The sequence below is a fragment of the Xenopus laevis genome, chromosome 6L, assembly GCF_017654675.1.
Source record: "Xenopus laevis strain J_2021 chromosome 6L, Xenopus_laevis_v10.1, whole genome shotgun sequence".
NCBI classification, from domain to species: Eukaryota; Metazoa; Chordata; class Amphibia; order Anura; family Pipidae; genus Xenopus; species Xenopus laevis.
Window position 1 is genome coordinate 28,887,309 of NC_054381.1, and position 22,734 is coordinate 28,910,042.

The 22,734-nt window shown below is 40.7% G+C and overlaps 1 protein-coding gene and 1 long non-coding RNA gene across 4 annotated transcripts in view; one reads left to right on the forward strand and one right to left on the reverse strand.

Moving 5' to 3' along the window:
• The window catches only part of adam22.L (ADAM metallopeptidase domain 22 L homeolog), a 128,490-nt gene extending 105,987 nt beyond the window's left edge, over positions 1-22,503 (reverse strand). For 2 of the 3 annotated variants that reach the window (XM_018266305.2, XM_018266306.2), the window contains exons 1-2: positions 22,216-22,503; positions 20,448-20,614 (exon numbers count right to left, since the gene is read on the reverse strand). In XM_018266305.2, the coding sequence (XP_018121794.1) occupies positions 20,448-20,614; positions 22,216-22,300 (252 nt within the window). In that variant the 5' untranslated portion in view covers positions 22,301-22,503. 3 annotated transcript variants of the gene reach the window in all.
• LOC108718821 lies at positions 8,232-11,086 on the forward strand. The gene is made up of 3 exons (XR_001936075.2): positions 8,232-8,291; positions 9,094-9,197; positions 11,026-11,086. It is a non-coding gene; the product is annotated as an uncharacterized LOC108718821 (long non-coding RNA).
• Positions 22,504-22,734: the final 231 nt, after the last annotated feature.

A 22,734-nucleotide genomic window follows, 5' to 3' on the forward strand; every position in this document is an offset into this window, starting at 1 on the left:
AGAAGTTACCAGCTCATACATTGCCAGCACATTTGTACTACTGCCTAGCCTGATTAAAGATCAGTTGGTTGGCCACTCTATATTAAACTAACAGACTATGATATAGTGAATAAAGTACCCCCTCTTGTAAAATATAAGGATATTCTAAGTTACCGAGGAGTTTCATGACCATATAAAAACACAAGGCCGAAGGCCGAGTGTTTTTATACAGGTCATGGAACTCCTCAGTAACTTCTTATATCCTCATATTTTACAACTGGGGGTACTTTATTTATTATAATACACACATTTCAGTGAGTCATGTGGCAGAAATGACATCAGAACTCACCGTTTATAACTGATGACATCAGAACTCACTGTTTATAAGGATATAATTTACAGGATATTCACGGCTTTGTGTATTATATAGACTCTTAAACATAGTTTTCTGATATCTATCACCACGCAGGAATGTCAGGCATGTACAATGCTTTGAGAGCACTGCTGTCCCTGATGTGAAAACTCAAAAACAAAGGAAATGCAAACCATAAAAATGAAAGTCCAGTGACTTCCAAGAACAATATCCCTACATCTCGAATGCATAAACAGTAAAGGCAGTACAAGAGGTAGTGGGAACTTCCTCCAATACAAATTCTACAGTAAGAGGCAATGGGTCCTGGCGCCCCAGACAATCTACTCACCATTCAATCAGAAATACATAAAAGCTAGAACAAATGGTAGAATTAATTATCTGCAAGGCACATCGTGAAATGTAGTATAAAAACCCAACCATCCACCATAAATCCATCCTGGCCTATAGGGATGATTTTGCCTTGTTTTCCTGGAACTCTAATTTATAGTAAAAAATAATGTTTGAAAAACTGTTGCACGACCATTGACATGCATTTGGTAATTTTCTTTGCCGTTTCTCAAATTTTCACTCAAGCAAATTAAATTAAATTTTTAGGGGAGCACCATGGATCCATCTCATACTGTTTATAGGTAGAAATTTTATGTGATAGGTTGGGTCTGTGAGAGATATGGGTGGAAAATGGTGTACCCTATCCTGGTGTAGGAATGCCCTTTCAGAGATGGAAAATTCCATTTTGACCTTTTGTTAGATGTTCCACAAGTAGGGATGAACGCAAACCAAATTTTTTGCGAAAGATTTGGCTGAATACCGAAACGAATCCTAATTTCGCAAATTCATCCATATTTCTAGATATCTAAAGCTGGCCATAGACGCAAAGATCTGATCCTATGAATCGAGGATTGTACGATTTTCGGACCGTGTGTGGAGAATCCCGGCATTTTTTGTCTGGCGGTCGATCGGACAGGTTAGAAGATTTCTGTCGGCTGCTGGTAATATCTCTGCGTGTATTGCCGATCGTACGATTTTCAGTGGGAGACTATCACTAGCTTTGGTCTGACATAACTTTCGTACGATTGCTGTCAGGGGCAGAACATCGGCTGATCTGTTCTTTTCTACTTTATTTGATCGGAATGGTTAGTGGCAGGTCGGGAAGTCCAATCGTATGATGATTCGTACGATCGGATCTTTGCGTCTGTGGTCAGCTTAACTTGTTGCCATGTCCAGTTTAAACCATTGTTAAAGTAGACTTCTTATCATGTACATTTTGCCCTTTCAAAGGCCTTTGAGGTTCACCACAAACAACAATTGTCCTGATGCCTTTGCCATTAATAAAAGCTCAGATTACTTTACACAGCCTTAATTAAAAGATAATAAATTCAGTGCACATAATACGTCCACTGTGCAGAGCAAAAGCCAACTACAGTTCCCACAGGCAGAGCCCAGAAAGACCCAAAATGTGAACCCAATTTTATGTAGGCTACTTTCCTAAACATTATTATCATTGTTATTCATATAGGATCATCATTCACTGCCCCCTGGAGCTTATTCAGATTCAGATTCAGACAGCACAAAATCCATTATTCAGCATCAGAAATGATATTACAACTTATACGACAGATGTAACCTCCCTATTTGTTGTTCACCTTTAAGTTAACTTTTAGGGGGTTATTTACTAAACTCTGAATGCAAAAATCACGGAAAAATTTTGGAATTTATTAAACCCCGAGGATGGAAAAGTCCAAATCAGAAAATCTGGCATCTCAGACCTCTCAGTCGAGGTTGCATATAAGTCAATTGGAGAAGTCCCAATGATTTTTTGATGTGCGCAGGGTTTCGTACAATACCCTGAAGTTTTCTGAGTTTTCGGGCAAAAATCTGAGTTTTCCGGGGGAAAAATCAAAAAAAAAATGCGAAAGTCAGAAGGAAAATGTTGGGGAAATGTAATAATAAATTTAGCTTTTTATTCAGCTGTTCAGTTTGCAATTTTCAGCAATCTGGTTGCTATGGTCCAAATTACCCTAGCAATCATGCATCGAGTTGAACAAGAGACTAGAATATGAATGGGAGAGGACTTGAATAGAAAGATGAGTAATAAAAAGAAGGAATAACAATACAGTTGTAGCCTTACAGAGCATTTGTTTTTAGATAAGGCCAATGACCCCCATTTGAAAGCTGGAAAGAGTCAGAAGCAGAGGGCAAATAATTCAAAAACTATATATAAAAAAAAAAAATAATGAAGGCCAATGGAAAAGTTGCTTAGAATTGGCCATTCTATAACATACTAAAAGTTAACTCAAAGGTAAACCACCCCTTTAGGCTAAGGCCACACTAGGCGATAGCGCCGCGTCTATGGGGAATCGCGAAAAATCGCGGCGATCTTTTCTCTACTGTCGCTCGAAATTGCCTCGCTAGGCGATTTCGAGCGACAATAGAAAAAAGATCGCCGCGTGTGTTTTTACGCTGGCGATTTTTCGCGATTCCCCATAGACGCCAGCGCAAAAGTTTCCCCAGCGATTGCGGCTTAAAAGTCGCGGCGAAAAGTCGCCGCGAGTCAAATCGCGGCGCTATCGCCTAGTGTGGCCTTAGCCTTAATGTTCTGATGATTTACCACGGCCCCTAAACTTAGTTTCTCTGCAGCAGGCCACAAAGTGTGTGTATTTACAAGATCAAAAGATGGAGAGCTACTGTGGACAAATTTAAGAGCGTGGATCACTACTTTTACAGGGTTGATGAACATCTGGGATGGTACTTTGAGATCAGAATACTAAAAACAGCATTTATAGCCACATTCTAATTTAGGGTTACATTTTCCTTTAAGTCAGAATGCAATCTGGGGTTGCAAAGACTTTTGCCCAGCCAAACAGAAAACGTTAGAGTGGATCTAAAGTCTAATTTTGAAAACTCTATATTAGCTCCAAATGTCAAAATAACTTACTTTACCATAACCATAACCTTTTGAACCTTTTCAACATTATTGTTCTCCCCATTTTTCCAGCTCTCCCATGTTTGTTGTTGAGACAATTAAAAGAGAACTAAACCCTAAAAATGAATGTGGCTAAAAATGTCATATGTTATCTACTGAACTTATTGCACCAGCCTAACGTTTTATCTTGTCAATAGCAGCAATGATGCAGAACTTCAAACTTGTCACATGGGGTCACCATCTTGGAAAGTGTCTGTGACACTCACATGCTCAGTGGGCTCTGAGCAGCTGATGAGAAGCTAAGTTTAGGGGTCGTCACAAATTTACCGTATATACTCGAGTATAAGCCGATCCGAGTATAAGCCGAGGTACCTAATTTTACCTACGAAAACTGGGAAAACTTATTGACTCTAGTATAAGCCTAGACACAACTACAGCCCTGTCTCCCAGCAGCGCACCTTCCGCCAAAGAGACTCCCCCAGCGATCGACCGGACTTCTTTGCAAAGTTGATGGTGACAGAGAATTGTGCAGAGAGTGCTGTGTGTCATAAAACCATCACTGATCTTTTGTATAACCAACAGATGGCGCTGTGTGATATTGCCATCACTGTTAATCCTTTATTCAACCAACAGATGGCGCTGTGTGATATTGCAGTTACTGTTATTCTTTGATATAACCAACAGATGGCGCTGTGTGATATTGCAGTCACTGTTATTCTTTGATACAACCAACAGATGGCGCTGTGTGATATTGCAGTCACTGTTATTCTTTGATACAACCAACAGATGGCGCTGTGTGATATTGCAGTTACTGTTATTCTTTGATATAACCAACAGAGGGCGCACTGTTATTCTTTCATAAAACCAACAGAGGGCATTGTGGGATATTGCAGTCTCTCCCCAAGTGAACTGTTGGTATAGGAATGATTAAAAGTGGCTGCAATCTTGGCTACTGCCCGCTGACCCGAGTATAAGCCGAGGTAGACTTTTTCAGCACATTTTGGATGCTGAAAAACTCGGCTTATACTCGAGTATATACGGTACAAGCAGAAAATGAGGTTGGTGCTACAGGGCTGATTTTTAAATCCTGATGGATGCTAGTTGCACTGGTTTCTGTGCTGCCATTTAGTAATTATCAGTATTAAGTAACTTATACTGTGACATTTATATTCTGTATATTGTGAGTGGGTCCCTAAGCTCAGTAAGTGACAGCAGCACAGAGAGCATGTGCAGTGAATCAGCAGAAAAGAAGATGGGGAGCTACTGGGGCATCTTCCATGCCATAGATCTTTACTGTTAAATGTTGTGGTTACCTTGGGCTGGTACAGAAGCCCAAAACATAATGCACAACATTTCTAGCTACTTCTTTAGTTATGCTTTAGTTCTCCTTTAAAAATTAGCTGTGCCAAAAAAAACATATTAAATATTGCACAGCCCTATGCACTTCCGCAGGTGCCGGCTAAAATTCAGCCTTGTCTTATTAGTCCTGTACGAGCAACAAGAACAGGAGTCTTGGCTGTAGGACAGCTGATTACTGCTCTATTGTTTGTGTAGTCAGGCAAGCAGTAAAGAGGAAAGTACAGACAGATACTGCTTTTAATTGCAATTTACAACTTATTCCAGTATTATTTTTGTCCTGTTTTCTACATATGAGGTTTCATGGTTGGGGCAAGAATAGGTAAAGATAAAAACTAAAAAAAAACACTTGCTATATAAGATTCTGGTTTAGCCTTTTTGAGTTCTGAAAGATAAAATGGTATTTAAAATTTCTGGTTGAATGTGTTATGGGACCTGTTATCCAGAATGCTGGGGACCTGTTTTTTTTTTTGGATAAGGGATCCCCATACCTTATGTATTATCACAGTGGATGTCTGTAAATGTATAAGTTCGATATCCTTGAAAATTCTCAATACAAATCAATGAAACATAAAAAAGGATTCATTTTTAAAAATGTGAATTATTTGATTAAAAAAAGAGACTATGGGAGTTGGCCTTCCCATTATACAGAGCTTTCTGAATAATCTGGATAATACCTGCACCTTATTTTTCATGAATAGGTTTTTTATTTTTTTCTCATAGTTTTTTTTTATATATAAATGATTTATGCTGGCTCAAGCTGAAATCAGCCAGTTAGGGCAGGAGAAATCTGTCAGTGACTTACAGCATGAGTGTTTTTTTTACAGCTGGAATAAATGTTAGGTTGAGAAAAACATTATATAGTCTGTTTATGAGTTAACATATTAACTACACTTTATATGACATTTAAAATTAAGACATTTCCGTTTTTAGGATTTATGGCAAATTTTACAATTAATAGGCTATAAACGGACAATATTTTAAGCCTCACTAAGGATAACTTTGACTGGGCAAGCCTTATTTTGAGGTTCAAATAGTTTAGATCTTTTTTGTCCACCATAAAACACTGATATTCTGGTTTAGACCATTCCAAATAAATGTGTGTGCGTTCCTTTGTACATCATATTCCTGTACCCTGACATATGTCTATGTGTCTGGTAGGATCCAGCACTGAATGATTGTGAATGTCTTATATGAGTTCTTCATCTGTGGGGTCAGCTGCATATATAGGGCCCAGAACAGTGAATAGGGGGAGCTCATTCTAAGTAGTAAATGATTTATTATTGTGTTTTTTAAGTTATTTATGCTTTTTAATTAAGCAGCTCTCCAGTTTGCAATTTCAGCAATCTGGTTGTTTGGGTCCAAATTACACTGCCAACCATGCACTGATTTGAATAAGAGGTTAGACTGTGAATAGGAGAGGGTCTGAATAGAAGGATGAGTAAGAAAAAATAGCAATAACAATACATTTACAGAGCATTAGTTTTTTAGATGGGGTCAGTGACCCCCCAATTGAAAGCTGGAAGAAAGTATATCTACATTAATAAGTCAAATCAACTGGATTTGCTGTAATTTCTTTTCAATAGAAATATGAATAATAAAAAATAGCAATATATATATATGTATGTGTATATTATATATATATATATATTCCAGATATATATATAATTCCCTGCACAGTTAATAACTGCCTAGTTATCAAACTCACTGTAATCACTACGTGGGCCATTGGGCCACTGACTGCATTTAAACTCTTTCGGGCTGCCCCAACCCATGGCGAGGGGGGAGTTTGTAGTGGCTTAAATAGATGAAGTGAAAAAGGGCAGAGTAATACCCCAAATATGTTTGCTTGCTTGTTCCTGTTCACAATAAATACACCTTTTTCAGTTTTGAAAAGAAAGTGCTGCCTCATCATTTTTATATTTTGATTAGTATGCTTTGGAAAGATTACTGCTACAATTCACCCATTCACAAAGGTTTTTTTAGGTGGTTGTTGGTAATTCCAACAACAAAATAATTCAGTGGTTTAACAATTGACCCCATGCATCCCTGGGACCTGTTATCTAGAATGCTCAGGACCTGGGTTTTCCGAATAGTGAATCTTTCTGTAATTTGGATCTCCATACCTTAAGTCTACTAGAAACTAAAATTATAATTTAAAAACCAAATGAACCCAATAGGCTGGTTTTGCCTCAAATAAGGATTAATTATATCTTAGTTTGATCAAGTACAAGGTACTGTTTAATTATTACAGAGAAAAAGGAAATCACTTTTAAAAGTTTGGATTGTTTGGATAAAATGTTATGGAGATATGGGAGATGGCCTTTCCATAATTCAGAGCTTTCTGGATAACGGGTTTCCAGATAAGGGATTCTGTACCTGTAGTATTATATATTTAAACATAATTATATGTACTTCTGTTTTTTTTTTGTTTTTTTTTGTTTTTGGAATATCCTGTTTTTGGAAAAATCTAAATAGTTAAAAGTGATACAGGTATGGGAACTGTTATCCAGAATGCTCAGGACCTAGGGTTTTCCAGATAACAGATTTTCGGATCTACTAGAAGTCTACTAGAAAATCATGTAAGCATTACATAAATCCATTAGGCTGGTTTTGCCTCTAATAAGGATTAATTATATCTTAGTTGGGATCAAGTACAAGGTACTGTTTTATTATTTCAGAGAAAAGGGAAATCATTTTTAAAAATTTGGATTATTTAGAAAAAACAGAGTCTATGGGAGACGGTCTTCCCGTAAGCTTTCTGGATAACGGATCTCATACCTGTACTACCTAACCATTAATCTAAGCAATGAATACACAGACAGCGGTGTAATGTCATCATTCCAGCAAAACATGGTAGTATTTACCATCTAGTTTTTACAATTACACATGCATGGTCCCAAGGTGCAATTGGTGCAGGGGGTTCAACATTCAGAAGAAATAGGAATAGAAAAATAGAATAGAAAAATAGATAAAGATTTAAATTGCTTGGGTATTTAAATGTCATTATATGTATTACATCTGAGGGACACACCTGCCCTAAACATTTAAGGTTTATTTCTTATGATCCACCTTGGCACATGTTGGGAGGCTTAGATCAATTCCCCCTTCTGGGTAGGCTATTATGTGCAAGGTCACTTTCTGTGAGCAATATACATTACACAAGCATACTGATGTTCTCTCCATGCCCCTGATCAACAAACTGTAAATACAATACCTCCCGTCTAGTGGCATCTCTTTAACCCCTTGCTGGTAGGAGGTGTTTCAATACACTGCAATAGTCCTCAAAGCAAAGCAACGCAGAGTGATATGTATTTAATCATGGGCGTCCACAGAGGGGGGCAAGAGGGGGCAGTGCCCCCCCCTGGGACTGTGCACATAAGTTTCCACCTGTTCGTGCATTGGCCCCAGCTTACTGTGGTTTCTGTCGCGATCCCTCAAAGATTTTTCTTCTGTGCAGCAGAGTTTTCTTTTAGCTCCTTCCCTAGCTGCTCGCTCCCCCCTCCCTTGTCATGGTGCTGCCGGATCGTATTACTTCAGCTGTGACAGAGAGAGAGAGAGCAGCCAGGGAGCATCTGATTGGCCAGTAGCACAGATTGCAGCGCGGGAGAAAACGAAGGAAGGAAAGCCCTATCTATTGCAGTATGCAGCCTTGTACTTGTGAGTTCTGGGGGTATTTATGTATGTACTTGCCCCTGTGCCATCTGTTTGTGTGTTCTGCTGGTATTTATGTATGTACTTGCCCCTATACCATCTGTTTGTGAGTTCTGGGGGTATTTATACATGTAATTGCCCCTGTACCATCTGTTTGTGAGTTCTGGGGGTATTATTACAGGGAACCTCAGCCTACATTAATTTCTTCTTCCCTGCAAATTCCATTCAGCACAAAATCATGCAGCACTGCTTAATGGAACAGTAACACCAACAAATGAAGGTGTCTTAAAGTAATAAAAATATAATATACTGTTGCCCTGCACTGGTAAAACTGATGCGTTTGCTTCAGAAACACTACTATAGTTCATATAAACAAGCTGCTGTGTAGCAATTGTAGAAACTGAAAAAGGACTATATGGTACAGGTTAAATAGTGGATAACAGATAACACCATTATGTTCTACAGAGCTTATCTGCTATCTGCTATGTAACCTGAGCCTTTTCAACTTTGAATGACTGCCCCAATTGCTACACAGCAGCTTATTTATATAAAAAATATCAGCAATAAACACAGCAGTTTTACCAGTGCAGGGCAACACTGCATTATATGTTTATTACTCTAAAACACTTTCATTTTTTGATGTTACTGTTCCTTTAAAAGTGAATGGCTTATGTAATAAAGGAGAGACTGTCATTGTCTGATAACCCTTAGGCAACCAATCAAATATTAGAAATGTAAATCTGCTAATTAGATGCTCGACCTTGGTAATTTTTACACACCTCATAAAGTAATCTTACATGTCTTTTAGATGTAGTGTAGCAGTCAGTCCATTTGCGTTTATGAAAAACTGTCTAGCACAGAGGAGGTGCTGAATACAGAAGACAGATGGAGAAGAGGACAACAGAGGCCAAGGTATAAACAGTATAACTGCTACAATAAACAAAAGCTAAGAGAACCAGGCAGGCCCTGGTGTGCAATGAAGTCTAGGAAGGCACATGCTGTACAGTCAGGTCTGACTAATCAATTTACAGTACAATAGTTCCTGGAACTGAAACAAACAGGCTACCATTTCAGTGTGGAAATTAAGCATCTTGGATTCAGTTAGATCTTTTATCACTGATAAGTTTTCCAGGATATAGCTTAAAGGAGACATTTTGTGTTAAAAATAAGAATGAACCAGTGAATTATACTCATTTAGATATAGACGGATTGTGCTTAAAAAGTAGTGTTTCAGGCTGATTTATTGAATATTTCTGCAAAAACCCTAATAATCCCTCCCTCCCTTTTCTTACACTTCCTACTCTCTTAATTCCCAGGCTGTGCAGAGGAGCCTGCGGCTCTCAGCTCACTGCATTGTATGTCAGGAACCAATCAGCAGCTAGCAGGACCTGATAGGGAACTGAAGTCTATCTGTGCTTGTGTGACTGCAGGGCTGTGATTGGCTGTCCCCCTCCTACTGCATACCTCCCAACTGTCCCATTTTGAGCGGGACAGTCCCGCTTTTGACAGCTCAACCCACTGTCACGGATTTGTACTGATAAGTCCCAGGTTTCTCTTTGATCTGCTGCACTGAACAGCCAGAAACAGATACAAAGTTTCTAACTTAATTGCATGTTGCAGACAGCCCGGAATAGATACTTGACATTCTTTTGTAACAGTTTGATAAGATAAGAACTTGGACTCACAGCTTAAAGGGCAATGCATTTTCATTTGCAAAACTGTAATAACATATAAAAACCACAGAAATGTGTTCAAACTTTCATAACCTGCCAAATTATGTAAAATGAACATGGTAATTAGGGGGTGTGGCCACAAAAATGGGCCTCCCTCTTTCTGTTTCCTAAATGTTGGGAGGTATGCTACTGTGCTTCTGGCAGGGACCATTAGAACACACCCACCCCTCATTTGAAACTGATTGGTTCCTATCCTAAAATACACTGTGCGGACTGCCCCTGCACAACAGGGAGCAGGAAGTGTAAGAGAAGGGAAGGATTATAAGGGTTTATTTAGAAATATTCAATAAAACAGCTTGAAACATTACTTTTGAAACAACATCTCTTCTATATTTAAAAGAGTATAATGTCTCCTTTAAGTTTTTCCAAAGATCACAATGGAGCCTCCTGTGCCAAGCCAACCTGTTCAAAGCTACTGTTAAACTACAATTCTTGGAACCCTTTCAAGAACAATTAGAGCCCACCTTCAGATGTTGTGAAGTTTCTCTTCCCGTGTTGTTTGTAGAACAGGCACTCAAAGAGCAGTCCTCCCGGCAGAGAAGTGAAAAAGCAAGTATTTATAAAAGTACAAACATGGATCACAGCCTTACGCATTTCGAGTTCTCACATAACTTAATCATAGGCTTGAGCCTGGAGGACTGCTCTTTGAGTGCCTGCTCTACAAAAAACACAGTGTTGTCCACTCCCTGAAGGCTCAGGGCAGAGCACTTGGGCCTCCTCTTATATGCAGTGCTATATATATTTCCTCTCCCCACCATATCACCAACAGCCCATGATGATGTGCTCCTGGAGCATGAAATGCGTAAAGCTGTAGAGATGTTATCTCTTTAACTTATTTGTGCTGGTGGCTGGTAGATCATTGAGTGCCCGTCTCACATTTTACATGTCTATGCCACCAACAGACAAAGAATATCCTGGCATTGTAGTTTAATGATATCTGAAAGGCTGAAGGTTGTCTATCTCTGGTTTAACAAATGCAAGTCTTACTTCGAATTTTTCATTTTTAGGGTCTGGCCACACAAGCAGATTCGGGGAGATTAGTTGCCCCAATGACAAACCTCCTCTTCTTCGGGGCGACAATCTCCCCAAGCTGCCAACCCCCTGCCCTCCACCGGCTAAAATGAAAATCGTCTGGGGAAAGGCACACGCGGCGCTTCGTTTTCCGAAGTTGCCCGAAGTGAGGAAACTGAAGGGTATAACCTACCTTACCTAATGCAATCTTCTGTGAGCCATTATTTAGATATTTATGGCCATCACTCTGATATCTGATTCAGCATTCAATTATTCAAGTCTGCATTAATAAACTGCTATCCTTACATCAATAACATGTTCTATAAGAGTATTTTTGTGGCAGTGTTTAATATCCTGTCCATTAAGGCAGTGTTCCTTCCTCAATCAGACTCCCACCTTTCCCTCAAACATTCTCCGCTCTACTGTCCTTGAACCACCTCGGCATCCAAGCCAACTCAGCAATCTCACAGACACGCCCTATTATTTCTCTCTCGACTCTCGTCTTTCACTGCACAGAATATAATCAATACACTTCTATTTGGTTTCTCCAAACCTTCACACACTGGCCATTGTGACATTTATCACTGTATGAAAGAGCAACAATAAATAGGATTCATTACAGTATACCCAGGAACTTTGACAGATCCTGCAATATGATATTGAGTTTGGGAACATACAAAATTGATACTGTTTTTATATGGAAGCAGATGGACATTGAGTGATCTGTAGATATCTCAAAGCAGCAAGGGTATATAAGGTACAAAACTACTGGGGATCTGCAAAGCAAAGTTATATGGTACAGCAAATGGGGCCCAAATAGTAAAGCTTTAGCCATTTTGGATCCACAATTTATCTGCCCTTGTATGGGGGCTTCCGACGGGTCTTCACGATCGATATCTGGCCACGATATCGATCGGGAAGGTTTCATTTTTTCTACTGCCCGACCCGTTGGAGCCCTCATTATAATCCGATCGTTCGGCCCTAGGGCTGAATGTTCGGATTACCCCAATATAGCCCTACAAATTGGTGGGCATATCGGTGAAACATCCTCTCGTTTGGCGATGTCTCCAGACGAGCGTATCTCTTCATTTATGGCCAGCTTAAAGGGGTTGTTCACCTTCCAACAGTTCAGTTGGTTCACCAGAAATAAAGACTTTTTCCAATTACTTTCTATTTTCTATATGTGACCGTTCTTCTAATACTGAAGTGTGAAGTAAAATTTTTCACCTTCTAAAGAAGCTCTGGGAGGGGGGTTCGCCGACCCTCTAAACTGTTCTAAATGGATACATTTAGTTGATATATTTCTTATCTTTATTCCTGCTGAGCTGAATCACTGAGTTTCATTACAGGCAGCTGTTAGAATTGATACAATAGTTGCTAATACTGCAGAGATGCTGCTGAGAAATGTATCAACTAAATATAGCAAAATTGTAACAGTTTAGAGTCTGCGCCTGAATTACTGAGCTGCCAGACTGGGACACCAGAGACATGACAAGCCTTCTCACATCAGAAATGGACAAATGCTACTTGGCTGACAGCTATAACAGGTATGGGACCTTGTTATCCAGAATGCTCGGGACCTGGGGTATTCCGGATAACAGATCTTCATACCTTAAGTCTACTAGAAAATCATGTAAACATGAAATAAGCCCAATAGGCTGGTTTTGCTTCCAATAAGGATTAATTATATCTTAGTTGGGATCAAGTACAAGGTACTTTTTACTATTGCAGAGAAAAGGGAAATCATTTGGAAAAAAATTTGATTATTTTGATAAAATGGAGTCTTTGCGAGACAGCCTTTCCATGATCCGGAGCTTTCTGAATAACAGGTTTCCGTATAATGGATCCCCTACCTGTATAAGCATGGATATGCCAAGACTTTGGAGGTCTACAGAATGAGAATTTGGTAGCACATTGGCCTGTCATCCCTCATACGTACAATTTAGTACGCTTAAATATAACTGACCAATACAAAGTCTTAATAGATGGCCAAAGTGAGCAGAAAATATAACTAATGAGTAACATAAGGCTTATTTTTGCGTGGGCCATTCTGACCACTGAAGTCATCTAAAGGAGAACCACTTCATATTCTTATAAATAAGAAAAAAGGTCTTATAGCAGAAACTGGGGTTGTCAGGCAGTGATTTAATTTACCAAATCAATGTAAGGTTGTTAGCAGGGGTATAACTACAGAGAAAGCAGACCTGGCGGCTGCAGGGGGCCCGGGAGCTATAGGGGCCCCACAAGGTCTTAATTCATATACAATTTCAATAAATATTGGTAAAACAGGTTGAGACATTTTGGGGGCCTGAAAAATAATTTGCTGTGGGGCCCAGTAACATCTAGTTACTGTACTGGTTGTTATGGTAATTTGGGCCCTAGCAACCAGATTGCTCTAATTGCAATCTAGAGAACTGCTCAATATAAAATGAAATAACTCAAAAACAACAATTAATAAAAAAAATGAAAACCCAATAGCATATTGTCTCAGAACATCACTCTCTACAGCAGTGTTCCCCAACCAGTAGCTTGTGAGTAACATGTTGCTCTCCAACCCCTTGGATGTTGCTCCCAGTGGCCTCAAAGCAGGAGCTTATTTTTGAATTCCAGGCTTGGAGGGAAGTTTTGGTTTCATAAAAAACAGGTGTACTGCCAAATAGAGTCTCCTGTAGGCTGTCAGTCCATATAGGGCCTACCAAATGGCCAATCACAGCACTTATTTGGCACCCCAGGAACATTTTTCATGCTAGTGTTGATCCCCAAGTCCTTTTACTTCTGAATGTTGCTCACGGGTTCAAAAGGTTGGGGATGCCTGCTCTACAGGATATTAAGTTTTAAATTTAAAGGTGAACAACCCCTTTAAGATGAGAGGCCCATACTCACCATCGCTGTGTAAAAACCGGTGTACTTATCAAGCTGCGTAATGATTTTTCAGTATACCTCTGTGTAAAAAGCTGGTGTAATCGGAAGCAGCCGTTTCATCCATATTTTTTTTTTTTCTCAGCATAAACTTTGATAAATTTGCCATTTATTTTACACAGGTTTTTACACTTTTTCTGGCATTTTACACACTATTATAGAAAGGACCCTTCCTGCATGCAGGGATCCCCAACCTTTAGAACCCATGAGCAACATTCAGATGTAAAAAAGAAGTTGGGGAGCAACACTAGCATGAAAAATGTTCCTGGTGTGCCAAATAAGAGCTGTGATTGGCCATTTAGTAGCACCTATGTGACTTGTCAGCCTACAATGAGGCTCTGTTTGGCAGTGCACCTATTTTTATACAACCAAAACTTGTCTCCAAGCCTGGAATTCAAAAATAAGCACCTGCTTTGAGGCCACTGGGAGTAACATCCAAGGGGTTGGAGAGCAACATGTTGCTCACGAGCTACTGGTTGGGGATCACTACTGTATAGTCACCCTTTACCCCAAGTCTTCCATTATTGTCCAAAGCAGTGAAGCAGCGAGCACTGCAGGTGGGTGGGGGCAGAATTGAGACGGGGCAGAGACAGAACAGGGGTGGGCCAGGGTCTGATACGGTAAGCCCCCCAGATCACTTTGCATCCAGTTTGGTATATATGCTCGCCCTGTCCAATATTCATCTAACTTCCTACAGTAGCCCAATTCAAAGTGGTGGCGGGGCAACATATAGTAGTTATGTATTTATACAGTATGTAGACATTAACACAATACATTAAAATGGAGAAAATCTATCTAAGGGCTCAGTAGTGCAGACTATTAAATATGTATTAACTCATGATGAAAGCAAAGTGCTGTCTAAAAGCACAGCATAATTATCACTGACATAATATTATTCCTATAGTTTGAATGCATATGTAGATTATTTGTAGTTTATTGGCACAGTGCTGGCATTAATTAAGTTCACCTTTAACTCTATACATAAAACCTAAAAACCCCAAAGCCATGGTGGAATGAAGGATTTGTTTAGCTGCACACCATTGCACCATTTAACATACTGATTGGTTGTAAAATAACAATGCCACACAAAGAAATCTATAGAGCTCATAGGCAGGCTAAGAGCCATATAAATCCCTTGAGGGACTGCATCCGGCCCAAGAGCCGCCAACTGGACAGCCTTGATGTATATTCTATAGTCTTTTATTAGAGATTTATATCATCTAAAGGTGAGCTGACTTTTTATATAAAATTAAGAATTTACAAACATAGATCTGCAAAATTTAACATCATCTTTATGAATATATCGAAGTAGTGGTTTTGACCACCCTAGCATTTGGATATGTTTGTCACATAGGGGAGCAGTATTAAAACGCCATTGGATCCCATTGGATCGGAGTTGAACTGTCCAGATTATACATTTCATCCATGGGTTGTGTATATGATAAATCAGCAGATGAGGAACTCAAAGGAGCCAAGGCTTATGTTCTGTTAAATTTCATCATTTGGTTTGATATTGTGAATGAGTAAAACAGTGTCTTGCCCATAAGCCAGTTGGTCAGATAACCCACAGTTCAATAACTATAGCAGCCTTTAGGTCCCCAGTGACTATATTATTAGAACATGGGGTGCATCAGATAGTCAGGCCACTACAATAAAAAAATAGCTCTGTTAGAATATTACATCAGACTCCATCTACATACATTACATACTTGTAATATTAAGAGGCACATTTTTCAAAGGTCGAATTTCGAATTCTTTTTTAACAATAATAAATTCGAATATACCCGAAATTGGATTGGGGGATTATTAAATAAAAAAAATTAAATATCTAAAACTCGAACTAATATTACTGACCCGAAAACTCAAATCGAATTTGATTCGAATTCGACTAAACTCGAATCGTGTTTATTCGGAGAAATCTCAGGAAGGCAAGTAACATCTTCAAATTGGTCATTGGACCTCTCCCATTGACTTATACATGAACTCGGCAGGGTTTAGGTGGCGAATAGTAGCATTGGAATTTTTAAAGGGGCAAGGTTTGATAAATCTCGAAAATCTAATTCAATTTGAAATTCAAATGGAGTTTGGATTATTAGCAATTCGAATTTGAGTTTTGACCATACAAAAAAATTTGAAAATTCCAATTCACATTTTAAATTTGACCCTTAATATATCTGCCCCTAAATGAAGGAACACAAGTCCTATTCTTATTCGGAGTCCTCCATATTAGTCTTCTGACATTCTATTATAGACTATGAAGTATCTGTGATTTAGGGCTGTACAGCAGGGGTTCTCCAGGACAGTGTCGGAATGGGACACTAGGGGCCCACCAAAAAACTTTAGACCGGGGGCCCACTCTCATTCTCCTCACTCTACCTATGTTTTCCTGTTCTCTTTTCTTTACATACAATAATCTATTATTCCATCTATTTAGCCTCTTTGCTAAGGAAATAAGGAATGGCCATGAAATAGGTCAAATGTTTAGTAGCAGGAGGGCCCACTGACACCTGGGCCCACCAGGAATTTCCCTGGTATCCTGGTTGGCCAGTCCAACACTGCTCCTGGAAGGGGAAGATGCTAAAGAGAAAAGATGCTAAAGGAACCCTGTTTGACAATTTCAATACATTTATGCAATATGCATAATTCAACCACAGACCAAGGGTCAAATTCACTAAGCGCCGAACGCTAGCGTTACTTCGCTAGCGTTTGGCATTTTCGTTACTGCGCAAATTCACTAACGAACGCTGGCATAGTTTCGCTAGTGTTACTTCGCACCCTTACGCCTGGCGAAGTTTCGCTAGCGACGTAACTACGCAAATTCACTAACGCGCGCAGTGTACTGAACGCTACCTTTTATGCTAGACTTCCTTCGCCACCTCAGACCAGGCGAAGCGCAATAGAGTAGATAGGGATTGCTTCAAAAAAAGTCAACATTTTTTCTAAGTTCCAAAAAACGCTGGCGTGTTTTCTACATTATGGGTGATAGGCTGAAAAAGATCGAAAAAATTTTTGGGGCTCCCCTCCTTCCCCCCTACATTTCCTGACTCATGGCAACTTACCAAGACAGTGGGCACATGTGTAGGGCAAAATAAAATTTTTATTTGATGTTTTGAAGCTTTTCTAGCCATTTGTAGTGCTGATACGTATTCCTCCATTGAAATTTGAATTTGGTGCCGTATGCAAATTAGCCTTCGCTAGCGTAACTTCGCTTTACTTAGCGAAGCAACGCTAGCGCAACTTCGCAACCTTACGCTACCCCTGAGCGCAACTTCGGATTTTAGTGAATTTGCGAAGCGCTGGCGCAACTACGCCTGGCGAAGTGTGGTGATGTGCGGCGAAGTGTGGCGAAGTTACGCCTGGCGCAACTACGAATCTTAGTGAATTTGCCCCCAAGAGTGTCAGACTGGGGTGTCCAGGGCCCCGGGGGTTGAAAGCCCCCATCGCAGTTGTGAGTGCCACCAACCCCCTGCCATACAACATGTACCAAACTTTTACGCATTGTGGACACAATATCAGTGGGGGAGTTGAGCATCCCACCAGGTTTTTTCCTGGTGTCCCCGTCAGCCCAGTGCAACCCTGCACAGACCTGTCATTTGTTCCATAACTATCTATATTTATGACCCTATGAGGGGTGGGGTAAAAAACGGACTTTGTAAACTGGCCTTTAATTTGCTTGGAGGGAAAGTTGCGAATGGACAGCGAGATGGACCCTGCAGGCTGGAGGGTATATAGGTGGGTTTGTGGGGTTTTTGGTCATTTTTGTTTTATGATTTGTGAACTGTTTATCATATGTTGATTATTTAATGTAATGTGATTTAATAAATAAAAAATTCCATGAGGGGTAGGGCAAAGGGAAGTTCAGAACAGGACATAATTAGGATGGGGCCAGGGATGTGGTCGGAGGCAGAACAGAGCATGGTTTGGGTAGAGTAGGGGTATCAAAAAGGGATGACCGGTGTTTGTTGGCAAATAAACAATGTTCATAGAAAGCCCAGTTGTCTTAAAGTAACTGATGGTCTCATAACTGAACCCCAGTCTATGGGTTATGGGTAAATTCCCTAATAAAACCTTGAGTGTGAGAATCATCAAAAATAGAGGCAATCGGTAAATTAGTTTAAAAGTATAAAATCTTTTAATCTATCAATAATCTTGACTCAGAACAGGACAATACTGCAGATCCAGCTTTATAGGTTTGCAAAAATACCAATAATGGACCAAACACTGGACTTAGCCAAACCCCTGATCTGCCATACATAATCAGCTTGTCATTATTCTGTCTGCCCATACTGATCACTCCAGTTTCTGTCCCCTGTGGCCTTGGACAAGTCACCTAAGCTCAGAAAGCAAATTTAGTCTGTCAGCTCTATGGGTCAATATGCAAGAAATATTTAGTGAAAAGCTCTGTGTAGTATAAGCAGCACTACATATACAGTATATAGGTATGTTAGAGATAGGTGACCTGTAATATTTACAGATGCTAATGGTGCAGCAGGGTGCAAAGTGCAGAAAAATGGCAGCTTGAGCCTGTTTTCTGTATATTGCATCCTGCCCCACTCCCAGTAAATAATTATGTGTCATGTAAAGATAAAGATATTGCTTACTGGATGACGTCGTGCATTTATTATCAGCAGGATAGCCTAATTTACCCAGTGTCCTTCTAAAGCACAGACATCCCTTCTTTATATCCATTATGTTGATTCCTCAAACTTGACAGGAGGAAGGAAGGTCCATTCAAAACACACTCAACATGCTAGGCTGCCCATTCGTTTTGCATGGCCTTATATACACACAAGCCATGGGAATTACAGGTGGAACTAAAGGTGGCCATACACGGGCCGATAAAAGCTGCCAACAGACCGAGTCGGCAGCTTATTGGCCCGTGTATGGGCCCCCCCGACGGGCTTCCCCAAAAGTAGGCCAGATCTCGATCGGACGGGACAAAAAATCCAGTTGGATCGCGGCCGCATCTGTTCGTTGATGCTGTCCCGCGATACGACCGCCCGTTCCCATTCATTAGGATCCGATCGTTGGGCCCTAGGGCCCACGATCAGATCAGCCAGATACTGCCCACCTCAAGGTGGGCATATGGGAGAGAGATCCGCTTGTTTGGCGACATCGCCAAACGAGCGGATCTCTCCGTGTATGGCCACCTTAAGAATTGGACACAGGTCAGAAATGTAAACAGTCGTCAAAGGAAATAGTGGTTGGCCAGCCCATGAAGGTAACAGCCTAACAGCCATTTGGTGCACACCATGCAACTACATTTAGTAAGTGGCCCAATTAAGCCATATGTCCACAGAGAAAGAAAAGAACACTCAACACTGAAAATCAAATCAAGTAGACCATGTGGTGTGCCACAGTGCTATAAGGGTGTTGGCACACGGGGAGATTTAATCGATTACGATAAATCTTTGCTACTGCGGACGACTAATCTCCCCGAAATGCCTTCCCACCAACAAGACACATATGTGTAACCCAAAGTTTCCTTGTGAGGCAAGTTCGGGTGACTTCAGAAAACCGAAGCGGTACTCATGCCATCCCTTCATCAATTCACATTCTTGCCAATGGGAAGGCATTTTAGGAAGATTAGTCGCCCGCAGTAGAGAATATTTATCGCAAGCGACTAAATCTCCCCGTGTGCCACCACACTAAATACTCACATTTACAACTAGAAATGAAGTGTATCTTCAGGTTAAAGGGGTGATTTGCCGTTCGGTTAACTTTTGGTATGTATTTGAATGGCCAGTTCTAAGCAACTTTTCAATCGCCCTTCATTATTTATTTATAGCTTTTAATCATTTGGCTTCTGACTCTTTCCAGCTTTCAAATGGGGGAGTCGCTGACCCCATCTAAAAAAACAAATACATTTCAGGGCTACAAAGGTACTGCTATTGCTACTTTTTACTACTCATCTTTCTCTCCACTTGTCTTAGTCCTGTCTCTCATTCAAATCAATCCATGGTTGCTACGGTATTTTGGGCCCTAGCAACTACCTTACTGAAGTTGCAAACTGGAGAGCTGTTGAATTAAAAGATAAACCCCAAAACTGCAAATATTAATAACTGAAAATCAATTGCATAATCTCTCGGAATCTCACTCTCTACATCATACTAAAAGTTAACTCCAAGGTGAACAATCCCTTTAACACAGGTTATTGAATCACAATAAGTAAATTATTGTTAAACCCCACCTGCAACCACTAAGACCTAAAGTATGTTTTGGAACCATTTCTGACATTGCACATGACTCTCAGTACAGTGTAATGCTAGTCAACTTTAAATAGCATTGAAATGTTGGTAATGAAATTACCGGCAGTATTTTAAACCTCTTGCCAACAACAGCCCAACAGAGAAAAGTATAATGGCACCGCACCCCCTGAAATAACTTTTGCTACAAAAAACAAAATAAAATGCAAACCTTGACCTGTAGTTACATTTAAAATAAAGGCATCAAGAACTCAAACGCTCTATACCAGTTAAAGTGGACACACCCTATTTACCTGATCCTGGTGCTGAGGGCTCCCTGCTCTCACTCTGGTGCTGAGCAATCCTTGGGTGGTCTGATTGTCCTCCTCATTACTAAAGATCAAACGCAATGGTACTGTATCCTCCATCCCTAGGACGCTGTTCTCTTTTTTTCTCTGCATTCCTGATGTCCCGCCATTTTCTAAGAAACAAAAATAATATAAATGGAGGAAAAACACACATAACACTGAGCTGATTTTATGGTGCCTTTAAATCTCATACATCCAGGCTTCTGAATCTAACTGGCCTGCAGTGCCAAACTTATGCAAGTGTACATGAATTTATTTACATGCCATGCAGTAACTAGGTGTCTCCCTCTATAACCCAAACAAGACATGGGAATTGAATGAACACCAGCTGAGGCACATGGACCCTCCTATCTTAAAATGTATTTACATAACAAAATGTTGCTATAGCACCCATACCAGACTCTCCCACATGTATTATAAATGCCATGGGGGAGCAGGGTTGTTTTTGGAAAAAAATACTGGCCTTCCTATATATTTAGATTTTTTTCACTATTAATACCACTGGGGACAAGCATCATTTTTATCAGGCCGGTAAAATACTGGCCAGGTGGCAACCCTATGGGGGAGGGAGTATAACATTTTAGAAACATGGACACATTTCAGAGACTAATGGTTTCCTTTTTCAGTACTCAGAACTGAAGTTAAAGTAGGACCCACAGCATCCCAAAAACAGTTCAACGGTAACAGAGTTAAGCTGGCCACAGACGCAAAGATCCGATCGTACGAATCAATGTACGATCGGACTTTCCCATCTCCCGACCTGCCACTAACCATTCCGATCAAATAAAGTAGTTAAAGAACAGATCAGCCGATGTTCTGCCCCTGACAGCAATCGACGATAGACAAAATCTAGTGACAGTCTCCCACTGAAAATCGCACGATCGGCAATACACGCAGAGATATTATCGGCAGCCGACAGAAATTTTTTAACCTGTCCAATCGACTAAACGATGATCTCCGCCCGACGAAAAATGTCGGGACTCTCCACGCGCGTTCTGAAAATCGCACGAATCCTCGATTCGTACGATGAGATCTTTGGCCAGCTTTAGAGAGGTAGTCACCTTTCTGTCAGCACACTGCTTGTTGTGAAGTGGGGGGATTCTGGGAGTCACTGTCTCTGAATCTGGGGGACCCAAGGTTGGGAGAAGCCTGAAAGGGACACGCTATAGTGCAAGGGGCACGGGTGGTCCCTTAAGACTAGCGCTTAATTATCTGTACAGTAAACAATCACACAAACATTGCTGGCCATCTGTTCGGCTATCGAATTCAGGATTTTTTCAGTATTTCCATTTGCCATATTCTGGTAGATTGTTCGTCACAAAGCTAGCCCCTTACATCTTGGCTGTGCCGGACTGGAGAAAGCAAGACATTTTGCCCCTCAAGCTGTCCATTTGCGACCCCAGCCTCTGCATTTTAGACAGGTCAATCCACTGAATGTAGGAATTGAGCGTGTGACTGAAAGGCTGGTGTAGGGAGAGTGAATAAACACAGGAGTGCAATTGATGACTGGTACCCAGAGCAGTGTGTTTATATTCTCCCACAGTCAAGCTTGTTTTGTAGGTCACCTGCACTAATGGACTCCCAGCCCAATGCAGGGGAATGAGAGGAGGAGACACTCTGTAGCCATACAGGAATCGAGAATAATAATAATAATAAAGGCTGTAAATAATAAACACATGTCAGATGTGAGGATCCTGACAAATGGATAACTCACCTGGCCGGGTGCTCGCATGAGCCAGATGGATGGATCCAATCACACAGCAGATCCATGAAGCTAATGGGCCCCCGTTGATGTGCATGGCTGCCAGTGTCAGCGCGACAGACGCATGCCGAGGTGCTGAGGTGAAATGGCCGGGGTTCTCTCACACACTCAGTGCTCCCTCAGTGCTGCATTGTGTGCCGCCGCCGCCGCTTGCCATTACAGCTCTTGTGCTTTTACTGCATTGGGTGGTTTGATGGGGATGAGAGGACTCAAGCGCCTCCCACGTTTCATCATCCCCCGCGTTCACAGGCACATCCTTCAGCAGCAGCAGCAGCGCCTCCTCACAGGGCCCTTGTGTACACTGGGACATGTAGTTTTATTGTGTCTTATGGCCTGGCCTCTCTACCTCCAAAATAAACCACCTGCTCAGTCTCATCTCACTCCTCTGTGCCACACCGTCTACTTGCATTGGGGCTGTCTCATAAATGACAAGACGCCATTCTCACACAGATTTTCACACAGATTTCTAAT